Source organism: Carassius auratus, chromosome 38, assembly GCF_003368295.1.
Source record: "Carassius auratus strain Wakin chromosome 38, ASM336829v1, whole genome shotgun sequence".
NCBI classification, from domain to species: domain Eukaryota; kingdom Metazoa; phylum Chordata; class Actinopteri; order Cypriniformes; family Cyprinidae; genus Carassius; species Carassius auratus.
In genome coordinates, this window is record NC_039280.1 from 2,064,610 (window position 1) to 2,091,494 (window position 26,885).

At 34.7% G+C, this 26,885-nt stretch overlaps 2 protein-coding genes across 4 annotated transcripts in view; one reads left to right on the top strand and one right to left on the bottom strand.

The window, feature by feature from the left end:
- On the top strand, positions 1-25,875 carry LOC113056637 (F-box only protein 11-like). Of its 2 annotated transcripts, none has more exons than XR_003277733.1 (22): positions 1-297; positions 10,087-10,214; positions 10,517-10,598; positions 10,680-10,824; positions 11,841-11,970; positions 12,268-12,351; positions 12,793-12,925; positions 13,454-13,560; positions 13,695-13,806; positions 14,766-14,872; positions 14,973-15,110; positions 16,058-16,275; positions 16,373-16,553; positions 17,513-17,635; positions 19,998-20,083; positions 20,744-20,820; positions 20,903-21,046; positions 21,121-21,231; positions 23,128-23,235; positions 23,321-23,371; positions 23,509-23,607; positions 24,862-25,875. XR_003277733.1 is itself a non-coding variant. In XM_026223419.1 (22 exons), the coding sequence occupies exons 1-22, from the start codon at positions 210-212 to the stop codon at positions 24,989-24,991; spliced, it is 2,640 nt and encodes an 879-aa protein (XP_026079204.1). In that variant the 5' UTR covers positions 3-209; the 3' UTR covers positions 24,992-25,875. The 2 variants fall into 2 exon arrangements, 1 of the variants encoding a protein (XP_026079204.1); XM_026223419.1 differs by having other exon boundaries at positions 3-297; positions 23,321-23,429.
- Positions 25,844-26,885, bottom strand: part of msh6 (mutS homolog 6 (E. coli)) — a 12,794-nt gene continuing 11,752 nt past the window's right edge. For both annotated transcript variants that reach the window (XM_026223418.1, XM_026223417.1), the window contains exon 10: positions 25,844-26,056. In XM_026223418.1, the coding sequence (XP_026079203.1) occupies positions 25,975-26,056 (82 nt within the window). In that variant the 3' untranslated portion in view covers positions 25,844-25,974. The remainder of the gene's footprint in view (positions 26,057-26,885) is intronic.

Sequence of the window (26,885 nt, forward strand, 5' to 3'; positions counted from 1 at the left end):
GTGTGTGTGTAAGTGTGTGTAATGTGTGTAAGTGTGTGTGTGTAAATGGCTCCTCCTGAACAGTAAACGCGCTTCCTCGCAGCACAGACCAAGCAGATTCTTAGTGCAATGAACTTTAGGCGTTTATTGACATCTTCCGAGCTCAGCACAGTGTAGGGATCCAGAGGACAGGGCTGCAGTGGTGTGTGTTTACACCAGAAACCTGTCAAATGAACTCCGTCCGAGCGACGAGCCGCAGACCCCGGCGAGTGTCGAGGCCGCGCCCGGTGCCGCCGGAGAGAAACAACGCAGAAAGAGGTGAATATATCCCTAACAAACACCAACCTGGGCTTGTTTCGTATTTTCTATCTTTTTTTACACGTCATGTTCAGATTCCAGCAGCGTTGGTGTCGTGATGTAGTATTTTGAGGTTATTTGTGTTAATGTTCATTCGCTAGGAAACACCGAGGCTTCTGATCGCCCCGCAGGCCGCGCTTTGTTTAACTAGGTTTGATCTGCTCTCCTATCTACTATAAACCCAGTTTAACGTGAAAATTTAGATAATGTATAATCCAGAACGAACTAGTCGTGATTTTAAATGTGTCATGAGTCTAAACAGTTGCGTCGACATTGAGATATTCGTGAGAAATGGCAGCGTTTTACAGTGATTAGCAACTGCTGTTAGCAACACAAAAGCTAACGTTAAGCCAACCAAATATAGCACAAACCTCAGTAAATACCACCGTCACAACCATTATTCATTATATTATGTATTAAACTCTTTATTTAGGACATTTGCAGTCATTACATGTTAAAAAAAATGTGAGTACTGAGATTATATCTTTACTATGGTATTTTTTAATGTTCCTCGGAGTGCTATGTGAATATATATATATATATATATATATATATATATATATATATATATATTATACATTTAAGTACCATTATTATATCCCCAATCAACTAATTATTTTGGACATGTACCATAGTAATACTTTCCCTTAGAAAGTAGTACCATGTAGTACCATACAACAGTAGTACCATGGTGCAACGATTGTCAAATTATATTATCATGGTACTTTGATTTATTCCATTGTATTTAAGTTCATGTTATACAACATTTCCAAGAACCTTTTGTACTACCACAATATGTCTAAAAACAATTCTAGTAGCATGATGCTTTATGTAAGTGCGACTTCCGCCATGGCATTGCCTGATTTTTGCACGCTTACCATGGTAGCAGCATGGTATTTTTGAGTATCATATAAATACCTTATTATTTATTAAACGTACCGTAGTATTACTGTATGATACCACCAAAGTGCTATGATTCCATTACAATATTTTATTTAGAGGAGCTCTATCAAATACTACACTGCTCTTAGGTTTTGTTTTAGATATTTACTATGGGAATTCGTTTTTTGACATAGAGAGCAGCTTTGGGTATGTAAATGAATGGCTGCTGTCACCTTATGAGAATGTTCTGTAATCAAGGCCGTGAGACAGGTGTTGCATTGAAAACATGCTTTAAACAGCCGTCTACATGCAGGTGCTGAGTTGGACCCAAGCTATATTTTTGAGTTAGATGTGGATGTTGTTTCATAGAAAAGATTGCTTTCCCATTTTAGCGAGTGTTTACTCCGCATTGCCAGTGTTTTGTAAAAAATGTGACAACTATTTGCAGTCTAATTTTTTCTAAAGGATGTTGTGATTTAATATATGATAAGATAATAACAATTACTAAAAAAAATTGAACAATAAATATTAGTATTGCGTTATTGAATTTTTTTTTTTTTTTGAAGTTTTAAGCATTTAAATGGAAGCATTTAACTGTACGCTTAAAATACTAATATTTATTGGTTTCTTAAGTGGTTGATTTGTACAATATTTAACCATAAAGTGTGTAAAAGAACACAGTGCCACATTTGACTCTTAAAAACGTAGCACAGGTATTTTTGTAATTAATAGTTATAACAAGTAGTGTGGTAACTTTAGCAATTGTGATTATTTTTTTTGTGTGTTTTTTTTTTTTTTTTTTTTAATTTGTTATTATCATTACTTTTGGAATGTCTGAAACATGCAGTGCATATACTTGAGTAATTATTTTGCAGCCTTTGTGATTTGATAATTGCACTATGATTTCTGTTTTATTTCCAATCATTGTGGAGCCCTAGATCGTCCTCTGTTTTCCTGTTTCATCAAGTGTTTCCTCTGCATTGGCAGAATCTAGAAAAAAAAATGGTTGCAATAGGTTGCATGATTTAATGTAGCTCAATATGTCCCTTAATTCCCTTAGTTTACAACCAAAATCCAAAACATTGAGGTAATTTTCAAAAGATCTTTTAACAGCAGGTGCATTACCGTGCAGAATAATACTTCCTGGAAATCTTTAAAAGCTGAATTTACTGTTGTGATAATAGTCCAGGATGGAGATATTTTTGTCAGAAGTGTTTATTGCATCAGTGTCACACCTTTGGGGTTTTTGAGTAATGGCAGGGATGCTACTGTAACTCTCACGAGGTGTGTAATGGTGAGTCTGGCACATATCTTTATTTAAACGGCTCCGCTGGGGCACAGCAGGGGAATGTTTGGAAATAAGCTGGAATGTGTCTTTCTTACGAAAACTGGGTCAAAACTGCAAAGCTTTCAAACAGGATGGGCCAGAATTGGAATGAGAGATAGCAACAACTGAGAGGGTGTGTGTGGTGTAGTGTGCTTGCTTAAATTGAGGTGTAAAGTTCACACTAGGGGCTTGGTAACTTCTAGTTAGATGTTTCCTCTATTTCCCAGTGGTCGGCTTTTGTGTTTCTACTCTAGAAAGCAAGAGCATGGGTTCGATTCCCAGGGAATCAATGCATGAACCAATGAAATGTAAATCTTCACTGCAATGTAAGTCACTTTAGATAAACGCCTCCTCCAAATACACCAATGTGAATGTAGCTCAAACAGTAGAGAATTGTGCTTGCAACGCTAAGGCTATAGGCTCAATTCTCTCAAGCAATGCATGAAATTATGAAATGTAAACCTTTAATGTATTGCACGTTACTTTGGATAAAAGTGTCTGTTAAATGTAAATGTAGCTCAAAAAGTAGAACATGGTGCTTTGCTTGCAATGCCAAGGTCATGGGTTCGATTCCCTTGAAATGCATGAACTGATAAAATGTATTAAATGCAGTGCAGGTTGTTTTTGGATGAATACAGAAATTTCACAATGCATAAAATAAGAAATGTTTCAAATTATAAGTAAACCTTGAATGCAGTGTAAAATTGCCAAATGCATGAACTTCTGTTTATCAATAACTTAATTTTCCACACAAACATATAATATTGCTGATGAGCTGCTGCTGTAACGAACCAGTACAGCTCCAGTTTGTAGCACAAGCTTCATTAAGTCAAATACCTTCAGCTGATCTGATCTAAACCCCATTCAGCATCTACTCATGTGTGTCCTGCAGGGGGTCATGTATGTTTTTGAAGCTTAGTGGCTGTAAAAGAATATTAATAAAAGATGGGGTGAGCAAGTATTGTAATTCAGACCTTACAGATTGTTTAAAAGCTATTTAGTGAAGCTTAACATGCTGTCAGGCGTATTCACAGAGAGAGAGAGACTGTCTCAAGAAAATGGACTTTGATAGAAGCTCTTTAAGTCAGTAGGTTAAGTGGGATTTACAAGGTTACACTTTTTTTTCTCCTTCCTGGTTGTGGAGGAATGGATTTAAATGGGGCGAAAATTGTGAAGCTTAAATAGCTGAAAGCAGCAAAAAATTTTTATTAGAATCTAATTGGTGAAATGTATCTAATTAAATCCCATGACCTGTGCACATTTTTGCACTTTTTATGCACAATAATTGATGCAAATATGATCAAATCTGAGGGCACTACACTTTTTTTTGGTAGCTCAAGTTTTATATTATTGTTATTATTATTATTAGATAAAATACTGTAATTGTTCAATAAAAATTATATTTAAATGTATGTAATACATGTTAATATTAATATATTATTTAAATACATTTATTCTTGCACACACACATATACACAAATAAAATGTTTATATTTATATGAGAAGACATAATTTTTGTGTGTGTATAAATACATAGTCCTTATGTCTGTGTAAGTGTGTGTGTACTGATTATATAAATAATTTTGAATCACTTTTTCTTAAAACATTCCACATTCCAACATTTCATTATTCCGAATATTACATGGGAATGATAAACAAATGATAGAAATAGTTGTATTTACTTTTAGATGCTTTGTATGCTCACTGCAGGACAGTGCTTTATATGTCACTTATCTAAATATCAGTAATAACATTTGCACAGAATGAAAGCAGTCTTTTAATGGCTGGATCTCCTGAGTTTGTCTGGAGACAGCGTGCTGTCTGTTGTGTTGCACTAGTTGGTGGGACTCTGTGTTTGTAGTGGTTACTGGACTAGTAGCCCTGGAGAACCCCCGGTGAAACCAGAGCAACAGCGCTGCGTTTGCAGGATGTGTCTCATTCACCGATGATCCTCGTGCACAATGGCTTCCTTCTCACCTGAAGGTAAACTAGACGCACTACAGATTAGAAATCTACCTTTATTAATCACATCCTCTCACAACGTGCTTCGTGTGATCGTGTTACAGCGGAGCATGTGTTCGGTGGAGTCCGGCGGTAATAGTGATGCTATTAGATTTTTTTCTCTATGATTTTCAACACTAGGGGGATCTTCTTGAATCACATGCATTTAAATCAGAGGTTTTACAAGGGTATTAATATCACTTCAGAAAAGCATCTATCTGAACCTGGGCTTCCAGTGCATGCAATTTGTTGTGTATTTACACTCTTAATTTTTAAAAATACTGCCTCTTAATCGTCTTTTGTGGTGTCTGTTCTGTTTTTTACTGAACCACACAGCATGTGTATTAGCGACAGATTTGAGCTGTCAGACTGTTCTTGATATCAGAGAGGCTAAATTTGAGCGAATGGCTTTGTATCTCAATCCTAACCTTTGTCCCTGACGCTCATCTCGGTGTATTGAGTTACAAACATCACTGCTGGATCTGTTAGCTAATAACAGTTTTGGAAGCTGATTGTTTAATGTGTTAAATGCAGATTAGAAATGCATTCTTGTGGCGATGTAAAGTAAACCTGTTAGGGTTGTTGTAGATTTTGGACTGTATGTCGTGGATGCATGTAAAGTTATACTAACCAGTATCATGAACAAAACATCTCTTGAATGCAGTTTTACAGACCGTGACTTTTGAATTTGGGTATAATGTCTTACATGCAAGAGGTACTTTCATGCACACTGCTATTTGTATAAATTAAACCCATTTTTCTGTTGAGATGTCATTTGGCAGTTTGCTTTAATGGGAAACAAAGCGTGGACAAAACCATACGATTATTAGTTTGAGCATGTATTAGAACGCTTTGATGTAATGAAATGATGAAAGTCTATAACAAATGGTTCAGCAAAAACATGGTTAAAAACTGTAATGTACGCAGTTTGACTGAAATCCTTGTTAGTGTATCCATTTGATTTGATTACTGTTAGATGTTTTGCTTCCAATCTCTGCATAACAGCAGTTAGTTTCACTTTCAGTTCAGGCAAACCTCATTTTGTGTGTTTCAAGACTTGAAGGAAACATGAAGAGATGCCAAAAGCCTTCAGCAGGGAGCTGTTTTGTTCATCTGGATGTGAGCCATATGGCGTCGCTTCTGTTGCACTGCTGTGTTCATCAAGCTATTCAACACGGTGTTGAAATAAAGCTCTTTAATGTCTTCAATTGTTCCTGCTGTCACTGTGCACGACTGATCAGCGAACATCTTGCTTTTCAACATCATAAAACCTTTTGTTACTCCATGTTCTCTTTTTTTTTGATGCTTTTAAGCTCAAATCTGTATTTAATATCCATTGCAATATCAGTTTAGTGCAGTTTCATTTGACTTATATCTTACAAAATATGTGATATAAATGGAGAGATGCTGTCCTGTATGTGACCTCCATCAGATGGGGAGGGTTTCCATAGCAATGATCGTCGAAAATATCACTGCAGTACTGTATTGTTGCAAGTAAGTGTATTATCAGATGAGATCCCATCAATTACAGAGCCTTTTCTCCTCAGCTGTTGGACAATTAAAGGACTAGTTTGCACAAAAATCAGTTTTTTCTCACCCTCATCTTGCACCAAAACGTTTGACTTTCTGACTTTGGTGTTGTGTTTTCTCATGCACTGAAAGTGGACGGTCACATGTCAGACCCTGAATAATAATTCAATTATCCACACGACTTGTGCAATACATTACGTTTTCTGTGAACTTTTTGGTCTGTTGTTGTTTTTTTAGGAGGGGTAATACATTTAATAATTAATAATAGTTATTTGCTCATTAGTGTGGATGTTTTTTAATGTTTCAGTTTTCCTAACTATATTTATGTAGATTGTCACCTGAAAGGAGAAAGGAAATATTGAAATATGACCCCTTTAAAACTTTATCATTATAGTTATCATCCTTGATGTGCGGTTGCATTAGCAAATATAAGATATGTTGTCTTCTGATCCATTAGCATAAAGTTTGGTCATCAATGCAGTTTTATTAAATTTTTTTAACCAAGAAGGCAGCACAAGTTGCCATTTAAGTGTGAAATACATCTTCACATCTTTTTGAGCCGGTTATTTTATTATCATTAAGATTTTATCAATATGTGTATGTGTATATATATATATATATATATCAGAGTTTCCGCTAGAAAAAAATGGTGCCGGTCAAAGTGACCGGCAGAGGTTTCCTTTTCCGGACATTTTGATGATATGCCGGTCAAGTATCTCCTCTTAATTAGTCAAGGTGAGGAAAACTGGAGGCAGGCTATGTAACATAAAAAATGACATAATCAGGCCGCCGAATGCAACATGTTTATTAGCCTAACTTTCAAATAGACGGAAAAAAAAACATTTTCTACTATGGTTCATTTCTTCATTCGGATCTATTTGCGATCCATTCCATTCTGAACAAACAAAGCATATGTTTCGTCCTTGTTGATAGATTAAGATAATAATTCATAAATGCACGCATAATTATCATAATTATTAGCAGATATGTTTTACATGCATGCACAAACAAATGCCTTTCAACTTATGTGTGCAAAATTCAGAATGAAATGAATGTGCAGCAATTTGTACAAATAGAGATTCTAGGTCTACTATACATGTTGTAGCCATTAAATAAGCTTATTTAGTTTAATATTTGGTAAAATATTATAATGTTATTTTTTAACTTATGTTGATTATGAAAAGTATTCATTGAATTTTTTCACCTATGCTAATTACACATTAAATTCAGGTAGGCTACTGAGTCGCTGTCCTCAGTGCCCAGAAAAGCGCTGAAACGGAGATGAAAGGGGAATCCGTTTTTATTTATTTTTTTTGGCTTATTTTAACTGGCCCATCCAGTTTTCTGGAGGCCCACCTACAATCAAAATCCTGGCGCCGCTAGTGCTTCGCAGCGGTCTGATATCAAGAAATAACAGACCGCATTCCACATTGGAATTCAACCAAGCCATGTAATAATGTTTAATAACTTTCAAACGAGCCTGTTCCTTCATAACATAGCCAAAGTTCGGTGTATTTTTGCTTTATAAATTTTAGGCTTATTCTCAAATTCAGATTGTGTTAGTGGGGGCGGGATTATTAGGCAATTTTATTCGGACAATTTGACCGGAGAGATTTAATTTTGTCGGACATTTCATTTTTTTTTCGGCCAATGTCCGGCAATTACCGGACAACGGAAACCCTGATATATATATGTGTGTGTGTGTAAGTATTTTATATATATATATATATATATATATATATATATATATATATATATATATATATATATATATATATATATATATATATATATATATATATATATATATATATATATATATATATATATATATATAAATATAAATTTGTTTTAATTTGTAGTTATTTTAGATTTTCTGATTTGATTAAAAAAAAATTTTAAAGGTAATTTTGTTCTTTTACCATTTTTCTTTTTTTTTTTATATATGTCTATAGTTTAATTTTATTTCAGTTTTAGTCATTTTGACATTTCAAGTTAAATAAAAAAAAAGAGAAATATTGGCTTGACAACTACCTGAAATAAAATATTAATTAAAATGGAATAAATTAATCAATAAATATTTAAATAATTTTGTAGTTTTTTGGGGGTTAACTATAATAAGTTCAACTAAAAGAAAATGAGAAATGTTGGCTCAGCAACTACATGTAATAAAATATAAATTAGGATAAAATGAAATATAAATGGTAAAATAAACATAAATAATTATCATTTGTTTATTTTCATGGTTTTAGTTTTAGTTAACTATAATAACCCTGATTTGCGCCATTCATTCAGACCAAGAAATATTTAGCTCATGTTTATTTTAGTAAGTAGATGTGGTGTCCACTGTTAACAGTTTCTGAGTGAACTCTGTTGATGTTCTATCAGCCTTCTCTGAAATGAATCTAGTGTTTCTGTTTGAAGGAGTCTGGAGAGGAAGCACACTCTGTGTTTGGGCTGCGGCAGCGGGGCGGCTCCGTCTCACGTTTCAGGCCTGTTTTTCAAAGGGATGCCACAAGGCTAATTCACCCCGGATGGGTGTCACGGCCGCCCCATTCACCCTCTGCCTCCTTTGACCCTGTGTCCCGGCGTCAGCTGCTCTGTTTGCCGCAGCTGCTGAGGAGATCAGCCGTGTGTTTCCTTCCCAGCTGATTCACTGCCGCCTGACAAGCGTGTCGTACGGTGCCTTGATGAGATTTCAGTACGCCGTTAAACTCGGAAGTCCAAGTTGTTCCACCTTTTGCTGATCCGAGCGTTTTACTGCGATGTTCTTTCTCTGTCATTTGGCCTGAGTTATTAAAGGCGCTTGTTTGAGCGGACTTTCACTGACACTGTAGATGTCTGATTAAAGGGAAAACTTGAGAGGTAAATCAATTATGTGAATATTGATTATGCATCCACCATATGGTGATTTAGATGAGTTGAAGTACAGAGGAAGAAGGTTCTGGAGCGTTGAGGCAAGACCCTGGGAATTGGTTTAGTAGGGTACAAGCTGTTTTTCATTATTTCTAATGACAAAGTCTTATAGCGGTGTCTGAACACAGTCGGTTGTCTTTGGGATTTTGGACGTATGTGACCATTGTGCTTGGTATTGTGTGAAAAGTTAGTTAAACATCAGTTTTTGCACACTTCTAAGTGTGAAAAGTATGTTGACTAGACTATTGGTTGAGAAAATGGAGACTTGTGATGGGACAAAAACTGATTCTCTGATGCATCATGATTCTGTCTTCACTGATTTTATTTTAATTTTAATAAATAATTTTATGATGCAAAAATGTATGTAAATATTCCTTTTTAATGGTAATTTATAGAATAAATAAAAAACCCTCATTGTGTTTGGCTGGAAAGTTTTCTGATACTTAAAGCACTTTTTGTTTGTTTCTTTGTTCCCCTTTTTACTTGCATGTTTTGAAGCTATATTTAGTTAGCGATTATTAACTTGCCATGGCTTTGATTTAGTTTTAATTTGTAATTATTTATATAAAAAAATAGAAGCTATTGAATAAAAATGCACAAATAAATTTGATATTGTAAATCGATAAACTCATTAATGTTTTTATTAATTTGTAATTATTTTTAAAGTACTTATTTTATTATTTTAAAAATTTTCTAATAAAATGTATATTCTAAATTGGTAAGCTCTTTAATGGTTTTGATTTATTATTCATTTATAATTATCTTTAAATTTATGTAATTTAATAAAAATACATACATTTTAGATTCAAAGTCAGTAAACTCATTTATAAATAAATAGATTAATTAATTTTTAGAATCAGATGGTGATTCATTTTGATTCCCACCCTTAATGCTTTGTTTCTGGGATGCTCTTATCCTAATTTTGCATACTTAATAAAACATAAGTTCATGCTTCTGTCCGGAAATATCTGCAATTATTGTTCTGTCCATCAAAGAACCGAGCTGTTCTTCCCAAAACAGAATAAAGTGCTTTTAAGTGGATGGATTCTCACTTATCCGATCTGACCCTTTTTTAATTTAATTTTCTTTTTCAGATGAGGAAGTTCCTGTCGAGATGGTTGCAGAAGAATCTGGTCAAGGCGCTCAAAATAGTCCGTACCAACTTCGAAGAAAATCTCTGTTACCGAAGAGAACAGCTTGTCCGACTAAAACCAACATGGAGGTGCGTAAATACTGCTAAACGTTAGATGAACAGATTAGGAAGCGATATTAATTCAGACTGAAAGAAAAACAGCAGCTTTAAAGCAAAATAAATATTTAATGTTACCCTTTTTTTTTTTTAATTCCATTTTTTTCATTACACAACCCTACTTTGATTTATTCTCTCAGAGCTATTTGTTAATTTGTAAATTCTGCAATTCTGTCTGTGTTTTTCACATTGCAAAAGTCATGTAGCCCTTCATGCATGAGACAAAGAGAGATAATCTTCTGCGTGTGAGGTTGAATATCTCTTCTTGTTCAAAGGGTGCTTCCACGTCGACAACAGAAAACTTTGGGCATCGGGCAAAACGTGCCAGAGTTTCGGGAAAGTCACATGATCTGCCTGGTAATGCACATCAGACACCTGACATGTGGTGATATCAGCTTCAGATGATTTTTCATTCACGCCGCTTCTCTTGTGCTCCAGTCACCCCAGCGGAGCAGTATCTGCAGGTGAAGCTTCCAGACGAGGTGGTCCTGAAGATCTTCTCCTATCTGTTGGAGCAGGACCTGTGTCGAGCGGCCTGTGTGTGCAAACGCTTTAGTGAACTGGCCAATGACCCCATCCTCTGGTAGGACTAAAATGCATGTTTTTATGTATTTTTTTGTGTTTTCTTGACCAGGCATAAATATTAAAAATGTTTAATGCAAAACACAAAGAAGTTAAAGTAAAAATATGATCAAGGCATGGTTTCCATGTTTGAAGATGAGTACAAGGAAGAAGATTGAATAATTTTACATTCATGCATTTAGCAGAAACTTTTATCCAAAAGAAGTCGATTTTAGATATTTTAATTGATATGCATTAGTACAAACAGAATCTGCTTCAATAATTTAATCAATGCAATCATAATTCCTCATATAGACTTTTTTGATCAGATTTATACAGATAAATCATAATTTTAATTGATTTCATGTAAATGAACCGAGGCTTTGTAAATAAATACAGGATACAGTCTAATATAAAGAATATATTGGAAATAAAAGTAGTATTTATCTAATTATCTACTTCAAGCAATATTTCTTCACTCAGTGACTCAAATAAATAATTGAATCAGTTTTTAGCCAGTTCATTGAATCTGACAGTTTGAACTGATTCATTGAAGTGAATCATTTAGCAACTCTGAAGCTTCAAATCAAGAGTTTTTAATAAATGCATCTGTTGTTACATTTTTATATGGGATTGAAAAGGATGGCTTGAAAATGCAGTGTAATAGCCAAATAATAATAATAATAATAAAATGTATTTATATATTTGTCAATAAACCCAGACATCTTCATACTGATTTGAGTGATGACTCGAACAAATCAGTGAATCACAGTTTTGAATCAATGCATTGAATCAGACAGTTTGAACGGATTCATGGAAATTAACAAAACTTAGCAGCTCTAAATGTGTTTAATAGCCAAATAAATATCACAAAGTTGTTTCATTTTACATTGGCACTGTTTTTAAATATATATATTTATATATAGTCTACCATGGTGCCTAAATATGGTAATCATTCAGTAGCAGGGTAATGATATCTAATACTGTCAGAATGTTTTTTTGTATGGTCACTGATCTTCATTCTCATCCGGTCTGCAGGAAGAGACTCTACATGGAGGTTTTTGAGTACACGCGTCCCATGATGCACCCCGAGTCTGGGAAGTTTCACCAGATCAACCCAGAAGAGCATGAACAGCCCAATCCCTGGAAAGAGAGCTTTCAGCAACTGGTACTGCTCCTCTCGTTCATTTCATAATAGGGTTTGGGCTGAAAACAGTCATAATTTAGTATTCACTGACCATTTAACAACGCTCTCTTTTGGAAATAAACGGACTGTTTCTGTTTTTCCTCAATATTAAAACAATGCATGTCTAAGAATGAGAGATTTAGTCTTTTCCCCCTGAATCTGAAAGAGGACAGATGGTGGGGGAATGTGATGATTAGGGAGTTCATCAGGGAGTTTCATGATGAGCGCATATTTCTGAAGAAACACAGACTGATGGATCCGTGTCCTTTGTGTTTGCAGTATAAAGGCGCTCACGTGAAGCCCGGCTTCGCAGAACATTTCTACAGCAACCCGGCCAGATATAAGGGACGAGAAAACATGCTAGTAAGTCCTAGATCATCTATAGATGCATTATATGTATGGCTCATTCAGTAATTATAAACAGAAATGGATTGTATCATATATAAAATGGTGATGACATTTAGTAAATTAACTAGAATTGTTCACTTTTTTTTGTTTTTGTTTTTTTTGGTTGCCCATTAATTACATTTTCCTAGACTCTTCAGTGTCTAGATATAATTGAAGTCCCTCTTTTAATGCATATCTTTAGGATTTATTTTGTAACTCACAAGGCAAAAACCATGCACATTTTTTTTTAAAGTAACAACCCACGTCCTATTCCTTTCTGTAGCACAAACTCAGTGTAATATGCAACACTAATATGCTAATAACAGCTTTAAATTGGTCTTGACCCTTATTAAGAGACCGGTGGCAGTGATCTGTTATGTAATCCTGTTTTCACTTTTCGTTTTTTCTCTCTCTCAGTATTATGACACCATTGAAGACGCTCTGGGAGGGGTTCAGGAAGCACACTTTGACGGTTTGATATTTGTCCATTCTGGGATCTACACAGATGAATGGATCTACATCGAGTCGCCCATCACAATGATTGGCGCTGGTATGAGTACGCATATGAGTCTTTAGCCATGTCAGTATTTACATAAAGGACCATTCAAAGGTTTGGGGTTGGTATGATAGTTTAAAATGTCTGTTCTGCTCACTCATTTATTTGATTATAAAACTGTTAAAATTGCTAAATATTATTACAATTTAAAACAACTGTTTTCTATTTTAATATATTATGAAATGTAATTTATTCCTGTGATCAAAGCTGAATTTTCAGCATCATTACTCCAGTCTTCAGTGTCATGCCCTTTGGAAATGTAATATGTTTCTCAAGAAACATTACTAATCTTTATCAGTGTTGAACATTTTTGTGGAAACATTTTTTCAGCATTCTTTTCAATAAATAGAAAGTTCAAAGGAACAGCATTTATTTGAAAATCTTTTGTAACATTTTGTTTTAATTGTCATTTTTTAATTTAATGCAAATCTTTCGGACTTGAAACTGTTGAATGTTTTTCTAATAAATGTAGAGACTTTCTCCTGTCTAACCTAAATATTAATCGTACATCTGCTTTTGCAGCTCCGGGGAAAGTAGCGGATAAAGTCATCATCGAGAACACTAGAGATTCGACGTTTGTGTTCATGGAGGGGTCCGAGGACGCGTTTGTAGGATATATGACAATAAAGGTGAGTTTCTTCATACGCCAAGAAGGTTAAAGGAAGAGGACACCTAAAATGAAATTCCTGGATGCATTCTTTCATGCACAACTCTTTTTAGGTAGATTTGCGTGTGATGTGTATATAATGGGTTTTTATTGCAGTTCAATCCTGATGACAAATCAGCTCAACATCACAACGCTCATCACTGTCTGGAGATCACCGTCAACTGCAGCCCCATCATTGACCACTGCATCATCCGCAGCACCTGCACAGGTGACCACAGCTTCTCTCTTTTCCCTCCAAATCTGTTGCTTTTCCTTCATTTATATATTGCATGTTTGTTGAACTGCTCAGTGGTGAGTTCAGAAGTGTATGATCAACATTTCTGTTGCTCATACTTGTGTTTAGGGATTTTACTGTATTAATTTACTGGGTTTGGTAGGAAATTAACTACATAATGCAGAATGTTACAAAATTTGGAAAATGTTTGGTTGAATAAATCAAAAGTAGGGATGTGCACTTTATCAACTAGTGTGTCTTTGTGTGTGTGTGTGTGTCTATATATATATATATATATATATATATATATATATATATATATATATATATATATATATATAAATAATTGTACAGTAGAAAATAACTTTTTGCAAAAAAATAAATTAAAAGGAATTGTTACATTTTATATTTTGATTACTTTTCAAAATATTAAATATAAATGTGATGCATTCTTTTGTTTACCACAGATAATAAGTTTCTATTAAATCATAAATCCAGAAAAAAATCATAGGGCTCTATTATTGTAAAAAATTATATGATTAATTAAAACAGGAAACACAAAATGTGTTAGGTTTTAAAAAAATTGTTGTATGATTGTATACATTTTATGGTTTCTGTTAATTAGACATGCTTTGTAATAACTACAATTTAATTAAGCATTAAAATGGAAAACAGAAAAATTCAAATGGAATAAACAGAATCCATAAAATTACAATGCAAAAAACTGAATTTGTGTTAAAATTAAACTTATTTCATAGAGCCTTCCTTTAACCCCAAGGGCCGGTCCACACAGAACATGCTTTTGCATTGCAGTGTCCTGCTTTTTAGCTGTTTCCTGATTAAACATGCGTAAATTGTCCTTTGTGCGTATGACCACACATAATGTTCATTTTGAGATTTTGAATCTCCCTTGGCTTGTGTGATGCTGATGGAGGTGTGTTGTCGTCCTGCAGTGGGCTCTGCAGTGTGTGTGAGCGGCCAGGGAGCGTCCCCCACCATCAAACACTGTAACATCAGTGACTGTGAGAACGTGGGGCTCTATATCACAGACCACGCTCAGGTAAAGTGAAGCTCTGTCTGGAATACACCCTCAGATTGGTGTCTGTGGTTGATGAATTGCAGTGTTTAGCAGCCGCTCTCTCTGTGTGTTGCTTCTGCAGGGCATTTACGAAGACAATGAGATCTCCAATAATGCTCTAGCAGGGATTTGGGTGAAAAACCATGGCAACCCCATCATCAGACGAAACCACATCCATCACGGCAGAGACGTCGGGGTGTTCACGTTTGACCACGGCATGGTACAAACCTCTCCGTCACTTTGTCAGATAGGTGTTACGTTAAGAGTGTTAACGGTTGCATTCCTTCGCCTTAAGCATCCACAGACTGCCTTTTATAAGAAAGAGAGAAATGGGGGATATTTATACTTAGGCTAATTATAATTACAATTCATTAAAAAAAAAACTATATATATATATATATATATATATATATATATATATATATATATATATATATAATATATTGTTTTTTTTCTCATATATATATATATATGAGATGGGCACCCGAGTTAATGGTCTTGATTTGAGGAAAATGACTCGAGAATTATTTTAAAAGCAACTTAATCCTTATGTAACTGATAATCAAAAGGCATATAGATATCATGAGGAAAAGCCTGAACAGAAACGGTATTTTTTTGTCACATGGCCTCACATGTATGTAAATGTAAAAATACAATACATGTAAAAAGTTTGTATGCATTTAATTGTATTTTTTTGTCCATACCTCTGCTTGGAAGAAAACATAGAGGCCGTGCCTCTTGCAAGTTTAATTAAATAGCCTTGACTTATAAAATATATATATATATACATTTCTATGGTTTTGTAATATCTGAGTCACATTTTCTTATGTGTCATGATAGATAGGACCTTTATTATAGAATCTGGTTACAGAAAAACTGTTTTGAACATGGCGATGGATTAATACATGTAAGTAACAAGCTGGATGTATCTTGTATCTTAACACCTCTTTAAAAAAAAAAAAAAAAAAAAAAAGATCATAGGTCTTTTATTTTGTCTCTAGCCTATAAAACAGCTTTGTAGGAAGATTTCAACACATGAGGATTTTTTTTAGCGAGTTAAATGACTCTGACTCATGACCAAAGACTGGAGACTTGACTCAAACTCGAGCGATAAAGACTAGTGAACTAGTGAGTGTGTGTTTGGTGACTCTCTGGCTCCCTCTGCAGGGCTACTTCGAGAGCTGCAGCATCCACAGGAACCGGATAGCAGGTTTCGAGGTGAAGGCGTATGCTAACCCTACGGTGGTGCGCTGCGAGATCCATCACGGACAGACGGGTGGCATCTACGTGCACGAGAAGGGCCGAGGCCAGTTCATCGAGAACAAGATCTATGCAAACAACTTTGCGGGCGTATGGATTACCTCAAACAGCGACCCCACGATCAGGTGAGAGACTCGTCCATAAACACACGTCTAATCATATCACACTGTGAGATCTGTACTGTTTATGCTCCGTTATAACCCCTCTTCTGATCAATCACAGGGGTAACGCCATATTCAATGGCAACCAGGGCGGTGTTTACATATTCGGCGACGGCCGAGGACTCGTTGAAGGGAACGACATCTATGGCAATGCTTTAGCTGGAATCCAGATTCGGACCAACAGCTGCCCGATCGTCCGGCACAACAAGATCCACGACGGACAGCATGGAGGCATTTATGTGGTGAGTGAACACAAAAATATCTACCAGCCGTGTTTTAGTACAAGGTCAGAAATTAAAGGATTAGTTCAGCCAAAAATGAAAATTGTCATCATTTACTTACCTTCAGGTTGTTCCAAATCTGTATGAGGTTTTTTTTCATCTGTTGAACACAAAAGAAGATATTTTGAAGAATGTTGGTGACCAAACAGTTGCCGGTAGCCATTGACTTCCATAGTATAATTGTTTTCCTTGTATGGAAACTTGGTTTGGTTTGTTTTGGTTACCAACATTTTTCAAAGTATTGTATTTCATATATTTGTATATTTCTACCTTTTTGTATGAGCAATTTGTATGATTACTTTATATAAAGTATCTGTTTTTTCTTATGTCATGTTTATTGAACCATGCACTTTTTATGCATTAGAAAGCAAGACTTCACATAGGTTATCTTTGTAGGATTAAAAACTTTTTTACAAATCTGTAATAAATAATATAATGAAAGCAAGCAAAGAAAGTACCTCATTATTGAAACACCCAAATTCATTAACTTCTGTGTGCATTTTTCCAGTTTATAAATAACACATTTTTTTGTATTTTTGTTTTTAGATTTATATTATTTATTAGTTTGTCAATATTATGTATTTATGCATTTATTATTATTAATTGTTATCTTTATTTATTTGAGATGATCATTATTATTTATTTTTATATTAGATTTAGTTTATTATATTTATATTATTGACTAATCTGCTTTTGCAAAAACTCATATTATAATCGGAAAAGCTGATTACACTGCATGTTTTTACGTCATGTATGCAGGTTTATGATAAATCTGACGGCAACAGTCATAATTGATTTATGTTTTGCCCCAGTATCTTGAAATTGTGGTGCATGTTAATTCCCAGCCCTGTTCTAATCAACCAGACTGCTTACTAAAGCACTGTAGACTGATTGTCTCGTCTCTCTGTGGTCTGTTGCAGCATGAGAAGGGTCAGGGAGTGATCGAGGAGAACGAGGTGTACAGTAACACGTTGGCCGGTGTGTGGGTGACCACGGGCAGCACACCTGTTCTGCGCAGAAACAGGATACACAGCGGAAAACAGGTGCGTGTGCTTCACTTCCCTCGCTCTGTGTGACCTGATTCGACACATGCACGCTCTGTGCACTTATGGTCTAATGCAGAGATTGAGAGGTGTCCCTTTTATGAACGGAAACCGGTTGCAAAACCCGAGAGCTTGTTGATTTGAATGTGAGAACTTGACACATTAATATTCACATTTGTAATTGTAATTGAGTCTTTCAATTTGCACACACAGACATTCAAAATTGAACTGGAGTCGCAGATTATTAGTTACAAATGTGTAAAATGACATTCACACAAAAAAATAAAATGACGGACATCTGTAGCAAGACGCACTTGTAAATGCAGATGCGAGAGAGCAGAACCGGGGGTGGGGCTTGGGTGGGAATGAAACCACTTGATTGGTCGATGCCTGACCAATAACATCAGATGGTATCTTTGCGTGATGACTTAAAGCAACAGGGGCAGCCAGTGTGCCGTTTTGGTAGGAGAGACAGCTTTTGGGGAAAACAGCTCGGCATGGCAGAAGACTGTGGAAGCTGTCAGCTTATCTAATGGGAAGCCGTGGTGGATCTGTAGGCCTAATGGTCTGCTTTATACAGTGATACAAAATATGTAATCCTTTTATCAACAAAGGGTCTGCTTAAAAGGGTGGTTGATTGATTTTTTTCTAGGTTTGATTGTGTTTATTGGGGGCAGTGTAATGTGTTCATACTTATTTAAAAAAAAAAAAAAAAAAAAAAAAAAGTTCACTTCTGTTTCTATGATACTACTCCCTCCTAAATTCGCAATGGGCTCAGATTGGTTAGCTTGGCCCAGTGTATTGTGATTTGTTAACTGCTTATCACATGATGTCTGGAAACGTCACGCCCCCTTTCCATTAAAGGAAATATTTGCATGTGCTCAGGTGGAAGAGCCACGCAACATAGCCTCGCCCCCTTTGTTGCGTGCTCCCGAGGGCGGGGTTTATGTAAATTTCAGGGATTGTGATGTCACCCACCCAGGAAGTACCTCAATGTAGTCCCTACAAGTCGTAATTGTAGGAATCAAACAAACTTTCTTTAAAAAAATAAATAAATCAACATATCTGTTTCCATTGAATGTTCAGCGTTGTAACTTTGCAGATATCATTTATGCTCAAACAGCAACGTTACACACCAACTAATGTTTAAAAAGGGAAATGGCAATCAACCACCCCTTTAAGGGTTCCTATGGCAAAAAAAGCTGCTATTTTTAAATGAATATGAGATAAAATAAATCAATGCATTTGGGTTTTTATTGACATTATTAATATAACACTGTGAAATACCAGCTCTTTTGAAGAGTTAAGCCAGAAACAGTATTAGAGTTTTTAGCAAAAATAAATAAAAAAAACCTGATATAATTTATTATAATTTTTTTTCTTTTTGCAAGGCAAAACAGTCAATCAAACTCACGCTGTGAAATGCTAAGATTATTAATTGTGACCCTGGACCACGAAACCAGTCATAAGGGTCAATATTTGTTTAAATTGAGATGTGTACACCATTTGAAAGCTGAATAAATCATCTCTCCATCAATGTATGGTTTGTTAGGAGGACAATATTTGTCTGAGATACAACTATTTGAAAATCTGCAATCTGAGGGTGCAAAGAAATCTAAATATTGAGAAAATCACAGTGCTTTTTGGAGAAAGCTGTTAAACACATTTAATGTGTTGGTGGCCTGTACAGTTTACTCTTAGATTATATTCTTATTATGCACCATATTAATAAGTTATTCAGTTACTTTCATCAGTTTTTATCCTGCTTCATTTTCACTTGTGCTTTAATAGCTTTATATGGGACTTAATGGTTATTATATAAAGTGATTAAACTAATTCCCATGCTTTATAAGCAGTTAGGATATACATATGAAAGATGTTGCATTATTTGTCTACCAGATGATACTTAAATGACAAGATTAATGCATTGTCTTTTAATAATATCCTGTAAAAGCTAGGGATATTCAATGAAAAAAGTTTCCAGCATTTTGCAAATGACTTAAAACGTGCACATTAATGTTTCTTTCGACCTGTAAAGTGGCTTCATTTGTACCCTGCACCCTCCAAAAATCCAGTTTGGAGTATCACTATAAACAATACTAAATGATAAAAAGAAGGTTTTGAAAAGATTGCATATTAAAGAGCTGTTTTTCCTTCACCTTTCCTGTAAATTGTGATGAGAATACCTTCAAATTAAAGCTCAGAGTGCACTTTCAGACCACATTCATTATATTACTAACTTGAATATGTTTTGGTCAGCAGCTAAAATCATAAAAATTGTGTCAGTCTCCAAGTATATGTGGACCTGACTGTACGTCTAAATCTTCTTGGAGTGATTTTGTAAATGTGTGTTTGTCCACAGGTGGGCGTTTATTTCTATGATAACGGTCACGGAGTGCTAGAAGACAACGACATCTATAACCACATGTACTCTGGAGTTCAGATCAGGTCAGTGACTTGAGCGTTGGGCGATACGTGCATTTATTTTCAGTTTCAATTATAATGAAACCGTGATGGGGAGTTTGGTTGTGGAATTGCATTACAACATAGTCTGTCTTTTAAAAAAAATCTAATTTAAAGTTATAAATTAATTTTATTTATTAGTTTTATATAATTTAATGTTTATTTGAATAATATTTAATATTATTATTTTGTTTTGTTTTAATAAAATTGTAATATTTACTATTTTATATTGAATTATTTTATTTTAAATTGTTTTTTATTATTATTAATTACACAATGTGTTTATTTTTAAATTTTTTTTTTTTTAGTTCAGTTTAATGCAATATAATCTATCTTTCTCTGTTTTTTTTTCCATTAAATTTTTGTATTTTTATATTACTATTTAATTAATTTATAAATAATTATACCTTCATTATTTTTAAAATAATATTTTATGTATTTAAATTAAATGTTTATTTTTTTTATTTATTTTTTTTATATAAAATGATTTTTAAAAGAGGAGTTTATTTTAAAAGGTAAATAAATGCATGATGTTTCCAAAGTCAGGGAGTAGTTAATCGAGCAGCCACAGACTTGTGGAGTTACAATATGACTTTCCAATAAAAAAAAAAAAAAATTGATATTTTAGTTTGGTATTTTTTGTAGAACTGGCAGCAATCCCAAAATTAGGCGGAATAAGATCTGGGGTGGACAGAACGGAGGAATCCTTGTTTACAATTCAGGTAATATTTCCGTCATTGCTTGATATAAAGGCTCATGTTTCTATATTTCAGATAAATAAGTGTCCCCTGAATCTCTTCTCAGGTCTAGGCTTTATTGAAGACAACGAGATCTTTGACAACGCCATGGCCGGGGTTTGGATCAAGACCGACAGCAACCCCACGCTCCGCAGAAACAAGATCCACGACGGGAGGGACGGAGGGATCTGTATCTTCAACGGAGGACGAGGTGACGCTCCTCTTCTGATGTGAGCTCTCTGTTCTGTGCGCTTCAGCTTCATGATGAGCTTTGTGATGTTGCAGGACTGTTGGAGGAGAACGATATCTTCAGGAACGCTCAGGCCGGGGTCCTCATCAGCACTAACAGTCACCCTGTGCTGCGCAAGAACAGGATATTCGACGGCTTTGCTGCTGGTGCGGGGTTTTTTTCATTAATGCAGCTCTTGACTAGTTATTATAGGCATTTTCTAAACAAAAGTCCAACTTAATTTAATTTTGAAACATTTATTATATCTTGCATGTCTGTCTTCTGGAAATAAATGGACATTCATTTATATCATACTCTTTAGATTATGTGTCAGAGCTGTTAGCATCATAAATAATTATTGAAATGCTTTATTCTGTTTATAAAAAAAAATCATAATGACATTATGCTTTCAGGAAGTGAACAGGAAGCACATGGATAAAGTTAACATTTTCAGTGCATTTGTGTTTAATACATTGATATTTATTGATTGAGCATGACAGTGCAGTTTATTAACACTTAAGGACATGCTTTTTTAAAGCTCACATAATTCTATATCTTTGTCATTTTATATATGTATATATAAAGAAATATAAAAAAGAAAATATGTATCAAAATACATATACAGATGTAAAATTATTAAATATATTTATATATAACAATATAAATAAATTTATTTACATGTAAATATTTACAAAATATATACTTAATTTTATTTATATATTTATTTATAAATATATAAATATATATATATATATATATATATATATATATATATATTAGGGGTGTAACGGTTCACAAAATTCACGGTTCGGTTCGATACGATACACTGATGTCACGGTTCGGTTCGGTTCGGTTCGATACGTTTTAGATACAGCAAAATGTAAAAACATCTCAACTTTTCAGAATGCCGCAAGCGCACCGCGGGTCATGTGACAAGAACCAACCAATCAGCTTCATCCTTTCCCGTAACAACGTTGAGAGCTCAGCCAAGATGAAGGAACAGCTGATCATAGTTGTATATGGATTGCAATTTTGAAATAAATTCAGTAGCAGAGCTACTGCAAGCGATTTTTAGAGCTGCAAATCCATTTATCCTTCGCTGAAATTTCCGCGTCTCATGGAGAGAGCACGTCATTGTTGCTTAGCAAAGACAGACGCCTCATGAGCGCTTCTGCCCGAGCGCTTTGGAAAGGAGGAGAAAGACGCGCTTAGCGTTTTTTTATCCACCACTCTCTTGCCATCACCATTATAGCTTAAAGGGAATCCAAAGTGCACCCAAACACCAGACCTGTTGGTTATTGGAGGATCTTCTCATTTCTAGTCTGTTAAACGCATTGGCTATTTTGCAACGAGCCTTCAGCGCGTACTGAGTGAGCGAGCGCCTGCTGAGTAGCCTAACATAAACATATAAGATGGTGTTTTTTTCTTCTTCGGGAGTGTCAGGGGCGTTGCCTGTTACGTTGTTTGGGTTATTGGGCTACCTTGTTGAACGCATATCATTATATTTCTTTCTCTCTCTTTTTTTTTTTTTTTTCAAATATAATTAATTACTCCAACGAACCGTTCGGTATACATAATGCGTACCGCGTACCGAACCGAAAGCGTCGTACCGAACGGTTCAATACGAATACGCGTATCGTTACACCCCTAATATATATATTTATACATATTTATATATATATATTTATACATATTTATAAATATATATATATATAAATATGTATATGTATATATATATATATATATATATATATAAATATATATATATATTTATAAATATGTATAAATATATATATATAAATATGTATAAATATATATATATATATATATATATATATATTTACATAATAAATATATTATGTAAACAAAAACTTTTATTTTGGATGCGATTAATCGTCTGACAGCACTATATATTTATTTAGTCTAAAAAAGTACTAAACTATACAAATGTGTACAACTTCCATTTCTGAAAATGCTGCTTTTTTTTAAATCGAATCACAGATATGAGATGCATACTAAATGTTCATTATAGACCAATGATTGTTGAGCTCCATCTGCGGCAGGTATTGAGATCACGAATCATGCGACGGCGACATTAGAAGGCAATCAGATCTTCAACAACCGCTTCGGTGGCTTGTTTCTCGCGTCTGGCGTCAACGTCACGATGAAAGGTGAAGTGGAAACCTCTTCATTTCACTCTCTTCATGATCCAGTGGACTTGAGATGAACATTACTCTCATTTAATCTCCTTCGCAGACAACAAAATCATGAACAATCAGGATGCCATAGAGAAAGCGGTGAGCAGAGGTCAGTGCCTGTACAAGATTTCCAGTTACACCAGCTATCCAATGCACGATTTTTACAGGTAACGCTCCTCCTGAGAAGCATCTGAGCTCAGTGTGTCCTCGACGGGTGTTTCCTCACGCCTCTGTTTCTCTGTGCAGGTGTCACACCTGTAACACCACAGACCGCAACGCCATCTGTGTGAACTGCATCAAGAAGTGCCATCAGGGGCACGACGTGGAGTTCATCAGACACGACAGGTCAGTCTTACTAGGAGTCTGCTTTGCATTTACTACTAAAACCAGAATTATCTGGCCTATTTAGAGGACCATTAGGATTTCTTTTGAACAATTAAGCATGTTTTCATCTCAAATTTGCAATAATGTGTGAAGAAAATTACATTAATACATACATTAAGTACAAAATAACTTGTAAAGTACATTTAGAAATGCAAATAAAAAAAAATGCATTTATAGATGTTTTTGGATTAAAATATTGACAGATTGGTTGGAAAAATGTCATGCAGATGTCAATGTTATTATGATTTATAAATTAAAAAAATGCAAATGTGCATAAAGAACTTTTAGAAAATAAAAATTAATTGATTTATTAATAGAGATAATAGGAGACATTTACAAGCAAAGTTTTTTTTTTTTTATCCAAAGGTACACTAGGCTTTAATATATTTTTACTTCTGTATTCAAAGAAATAGATATTTGTATTTTAAGGTGTTAAATATAATCTAGATATAAAAAAAGACCTTGTTTTTAGCTAATTATCATAACTTCCAAAAAAATTGATACAAAATGACTAATTGGTAAAAAAAAAAAAAAGTAATTGTGTGTATATATATATATGTGTGTATGTGTATATATATGTATATATATATGTATATATATGTACACAATGATAATACATTATTAATATATTCTCAAAATTAAATAAAACATTTATTTTACTTAAACATTTGTCTGGACACTTTTGGGATTTAAATTACTGCATTATTGATATGAGAATTTAGGGGAAAATGTGCTTAATTGTCATGAAAATAATTCACACGTAAAAAATAAAAAAATTATTTTATAAGAATATATATATATCATTTAAATTCTGTGTGTGTGTGTGTTTGTATATATACATGCATGCATACAGTTTGGAAAATACTGTGTGTATATAAGTTGCATTTCTTTTCATAGTTTGGCTGGTCCTGTGACTTATAGTCAGATGCGACTTATGTACTGTACATGTGGAAGAAATTACAATAAAGCAGACTTACCGTCTGCAGCCACGAGAGGGCGCTCTATGCTGCTCACTGCTCCTGTATTCAACACTAAGCAGCACAGAGCGCCCTCTTGCGGCTGGAGACGGTAATGTTTTCTCTTGGTTCTAAATAAATGCAACTTGTTTTTTTCCTCATCATGGTGTATTTTTGGACTGATGCGACTTAAAGACCTTTGTAACCCTATATACACTTTGTGCATCTTCAGTGTGTGACTGAATGTGTTTGTGTGCAGGTTTTTCTGTGACTGTGGCGCAGGGACTCTGTCGAACCCTTGCACACTAGCTGGAGAGCCGACGCACGACACAGACACGCTGTACGATTCAGCGCCTCCTATAGAGTCCAACACACTGCAGCACAACTGAACCCACAGACCAGAGATAACACGCTAGAAATAATTCAATTCAAACAAACTCTTGGAGAAAGAAAGCATTGCATAAACGCAGAGAGGAAACACTTCTATTTAACAGACGTTCTGCTGTGGATTCGGCGTGGATCCCGTTTCTCCTGCTGCTCTTGGGACGGCGGCGGTGACTCAGGATTCGCGGGATGGAAAATGAGGAGAGAAACGGACCCAGAGCGTATAGACTCGATGCTTCCCGTGCAGCCGTCACCGCGCTCTTGTATATGTATGAAAAAAAAAAGACCCAGCACTTCAGTTTTTTTTTTTTTTTTTTTTAAAGATGAGTTCTTGGGGTTTGATTTTAATGCTTTCTCATGTAGTTTTGTATTTTCAAGCACCAATCTTAAATGTACTTGAATGTCTTTTTATTTTATTTTAAGTATATTGATTTCGGGGTTGTTTATACCTTAGATTGCTGTATTTGTTCTCATGTCGCAGGATGTATGTTCTTTCTGTGAAAGAGATTCGAGGGAAAAGAAAGAGAAACACTAAGTATTCTCCAGCAGTGTGAAAGTGATGTGGAAGCGATTTAAATGATTAGCCCCGCCCCCTCACCCTGATTGGCCGCAAGCTGAAGTGACATTGCTGGAGATTTTAAAAGAGGCTTCGTGCTGATTTGAAGCTCTGATGAATATCTGTACAGCTTTTTTTGTGTTTTTCTCCATGTATTTGGTGACCGTGGGTTCTCATACAGCCTGAATTGTATGCATGTTCCATGACATCTAGACTTAATATATTGTGAAGTACTCAATAACCATTATGTAGCTGTTAGTAATTAATCAAAAGTTTAATTTCCTAGTCAAAGAGGAACGTGTTACATTTTTAAAAATAAACTTTATTAGATCATTTCAGTAGTGAGTGATTGCTTTCTATGTGACAACAGAGTAACTGGTGGAACGGTGAAGAGAAGAACTTAAAAAAAAGAAAAAAGAAAACCGTTTTCCATCACAGGCCGCCGATCATCTGAAGCAGTGTTGTGAACCGCTCACGGTCAGAGCTGGGGTCTTCAGCGAACGAGCACAACTTCCTGTTGAACAAATGACAACATTGGAAATAAATTAGTACAGGATCTACTTGCATTATAGAGATTTTCACACTTAACAGGTCTGGGAATGCATTTCTGTTCACTTAATTAATCTAAACTATTATTTAGTTTTAATATCGGACACTTTTGTTTGATGGCAAAGGTGCATTTTAGGCAGTCATAACTCCAGTCGACTTAAAAGCCTTGCTTTATATACAATTATGATCCCATAATTAGTTTTTCCTCATATGAATGAGATATTTTTACAAGCAAATTTATATAATATATATGCATACCAAATGTGTGCTTTTTTTCCATTTTCATTTCTGCTTCAAACTATTTATTTAGTAAATATAGATTGATTTCTATTTACAACATTTAATTAGATGTCAGATGCATTTAATAAACAGAAGAAAAAAAACTGTTGTGCATAATACAGGACTTGAAATGTGTAGCGCTCAGATTTATGTAATTGAATCAAGTTTAATAATCACATTTGATTAATTTTGATCTGTTTTTAGAGCCATTACAGGGTTTTTGCAGGTTCTGTACAGATAAATATAAGACTTCAAGAAAAAATTTCCAAGAAAATCTGAAGAATATTTTAAAAGACCTGGAAAAACAAATGGAAGGGGATGCATAGAAATTGAACACTAAAGTGAAGTAAGAATGTTTTGGGCATAAACGCACTTCATTTTGTTCAGTTTCTTTTTAGAAAACTTGAAATCTTGTCTTTATTTTGCATCTCAAGTAAATGCATCTTGATTTAAATTTAGTACTGGAAAACGACAAATAATGCACAAGATATTCTCTTTTTTTGCAATGCATGAAA

Excerpts from the sequence above, each read along its gene's own strand:
- LOC113056637 (XM_026223419.1), top strand. The coding sequence starts at position 210 with ATGAACTCCGTCCGAGCGACGAGCCGCAGACCCCGGCGAGTGTCGAGG. Across the intron at positions 12,352-12,792 it reads AGGGACGAGAAAACATGCTA|TATTATGACACCATTGAAGA; the intron begins GTAAGTCCTAGA and ends TCTCTCTCTCAG. Across the intron at positions 17,636-19,997 it reads GGATACACAGCGGAAAACAG|GTGGGCGTTTATTTCTATGA; the intron begins GTGCGTGTGCTT and ends GTTTGTCCACAG.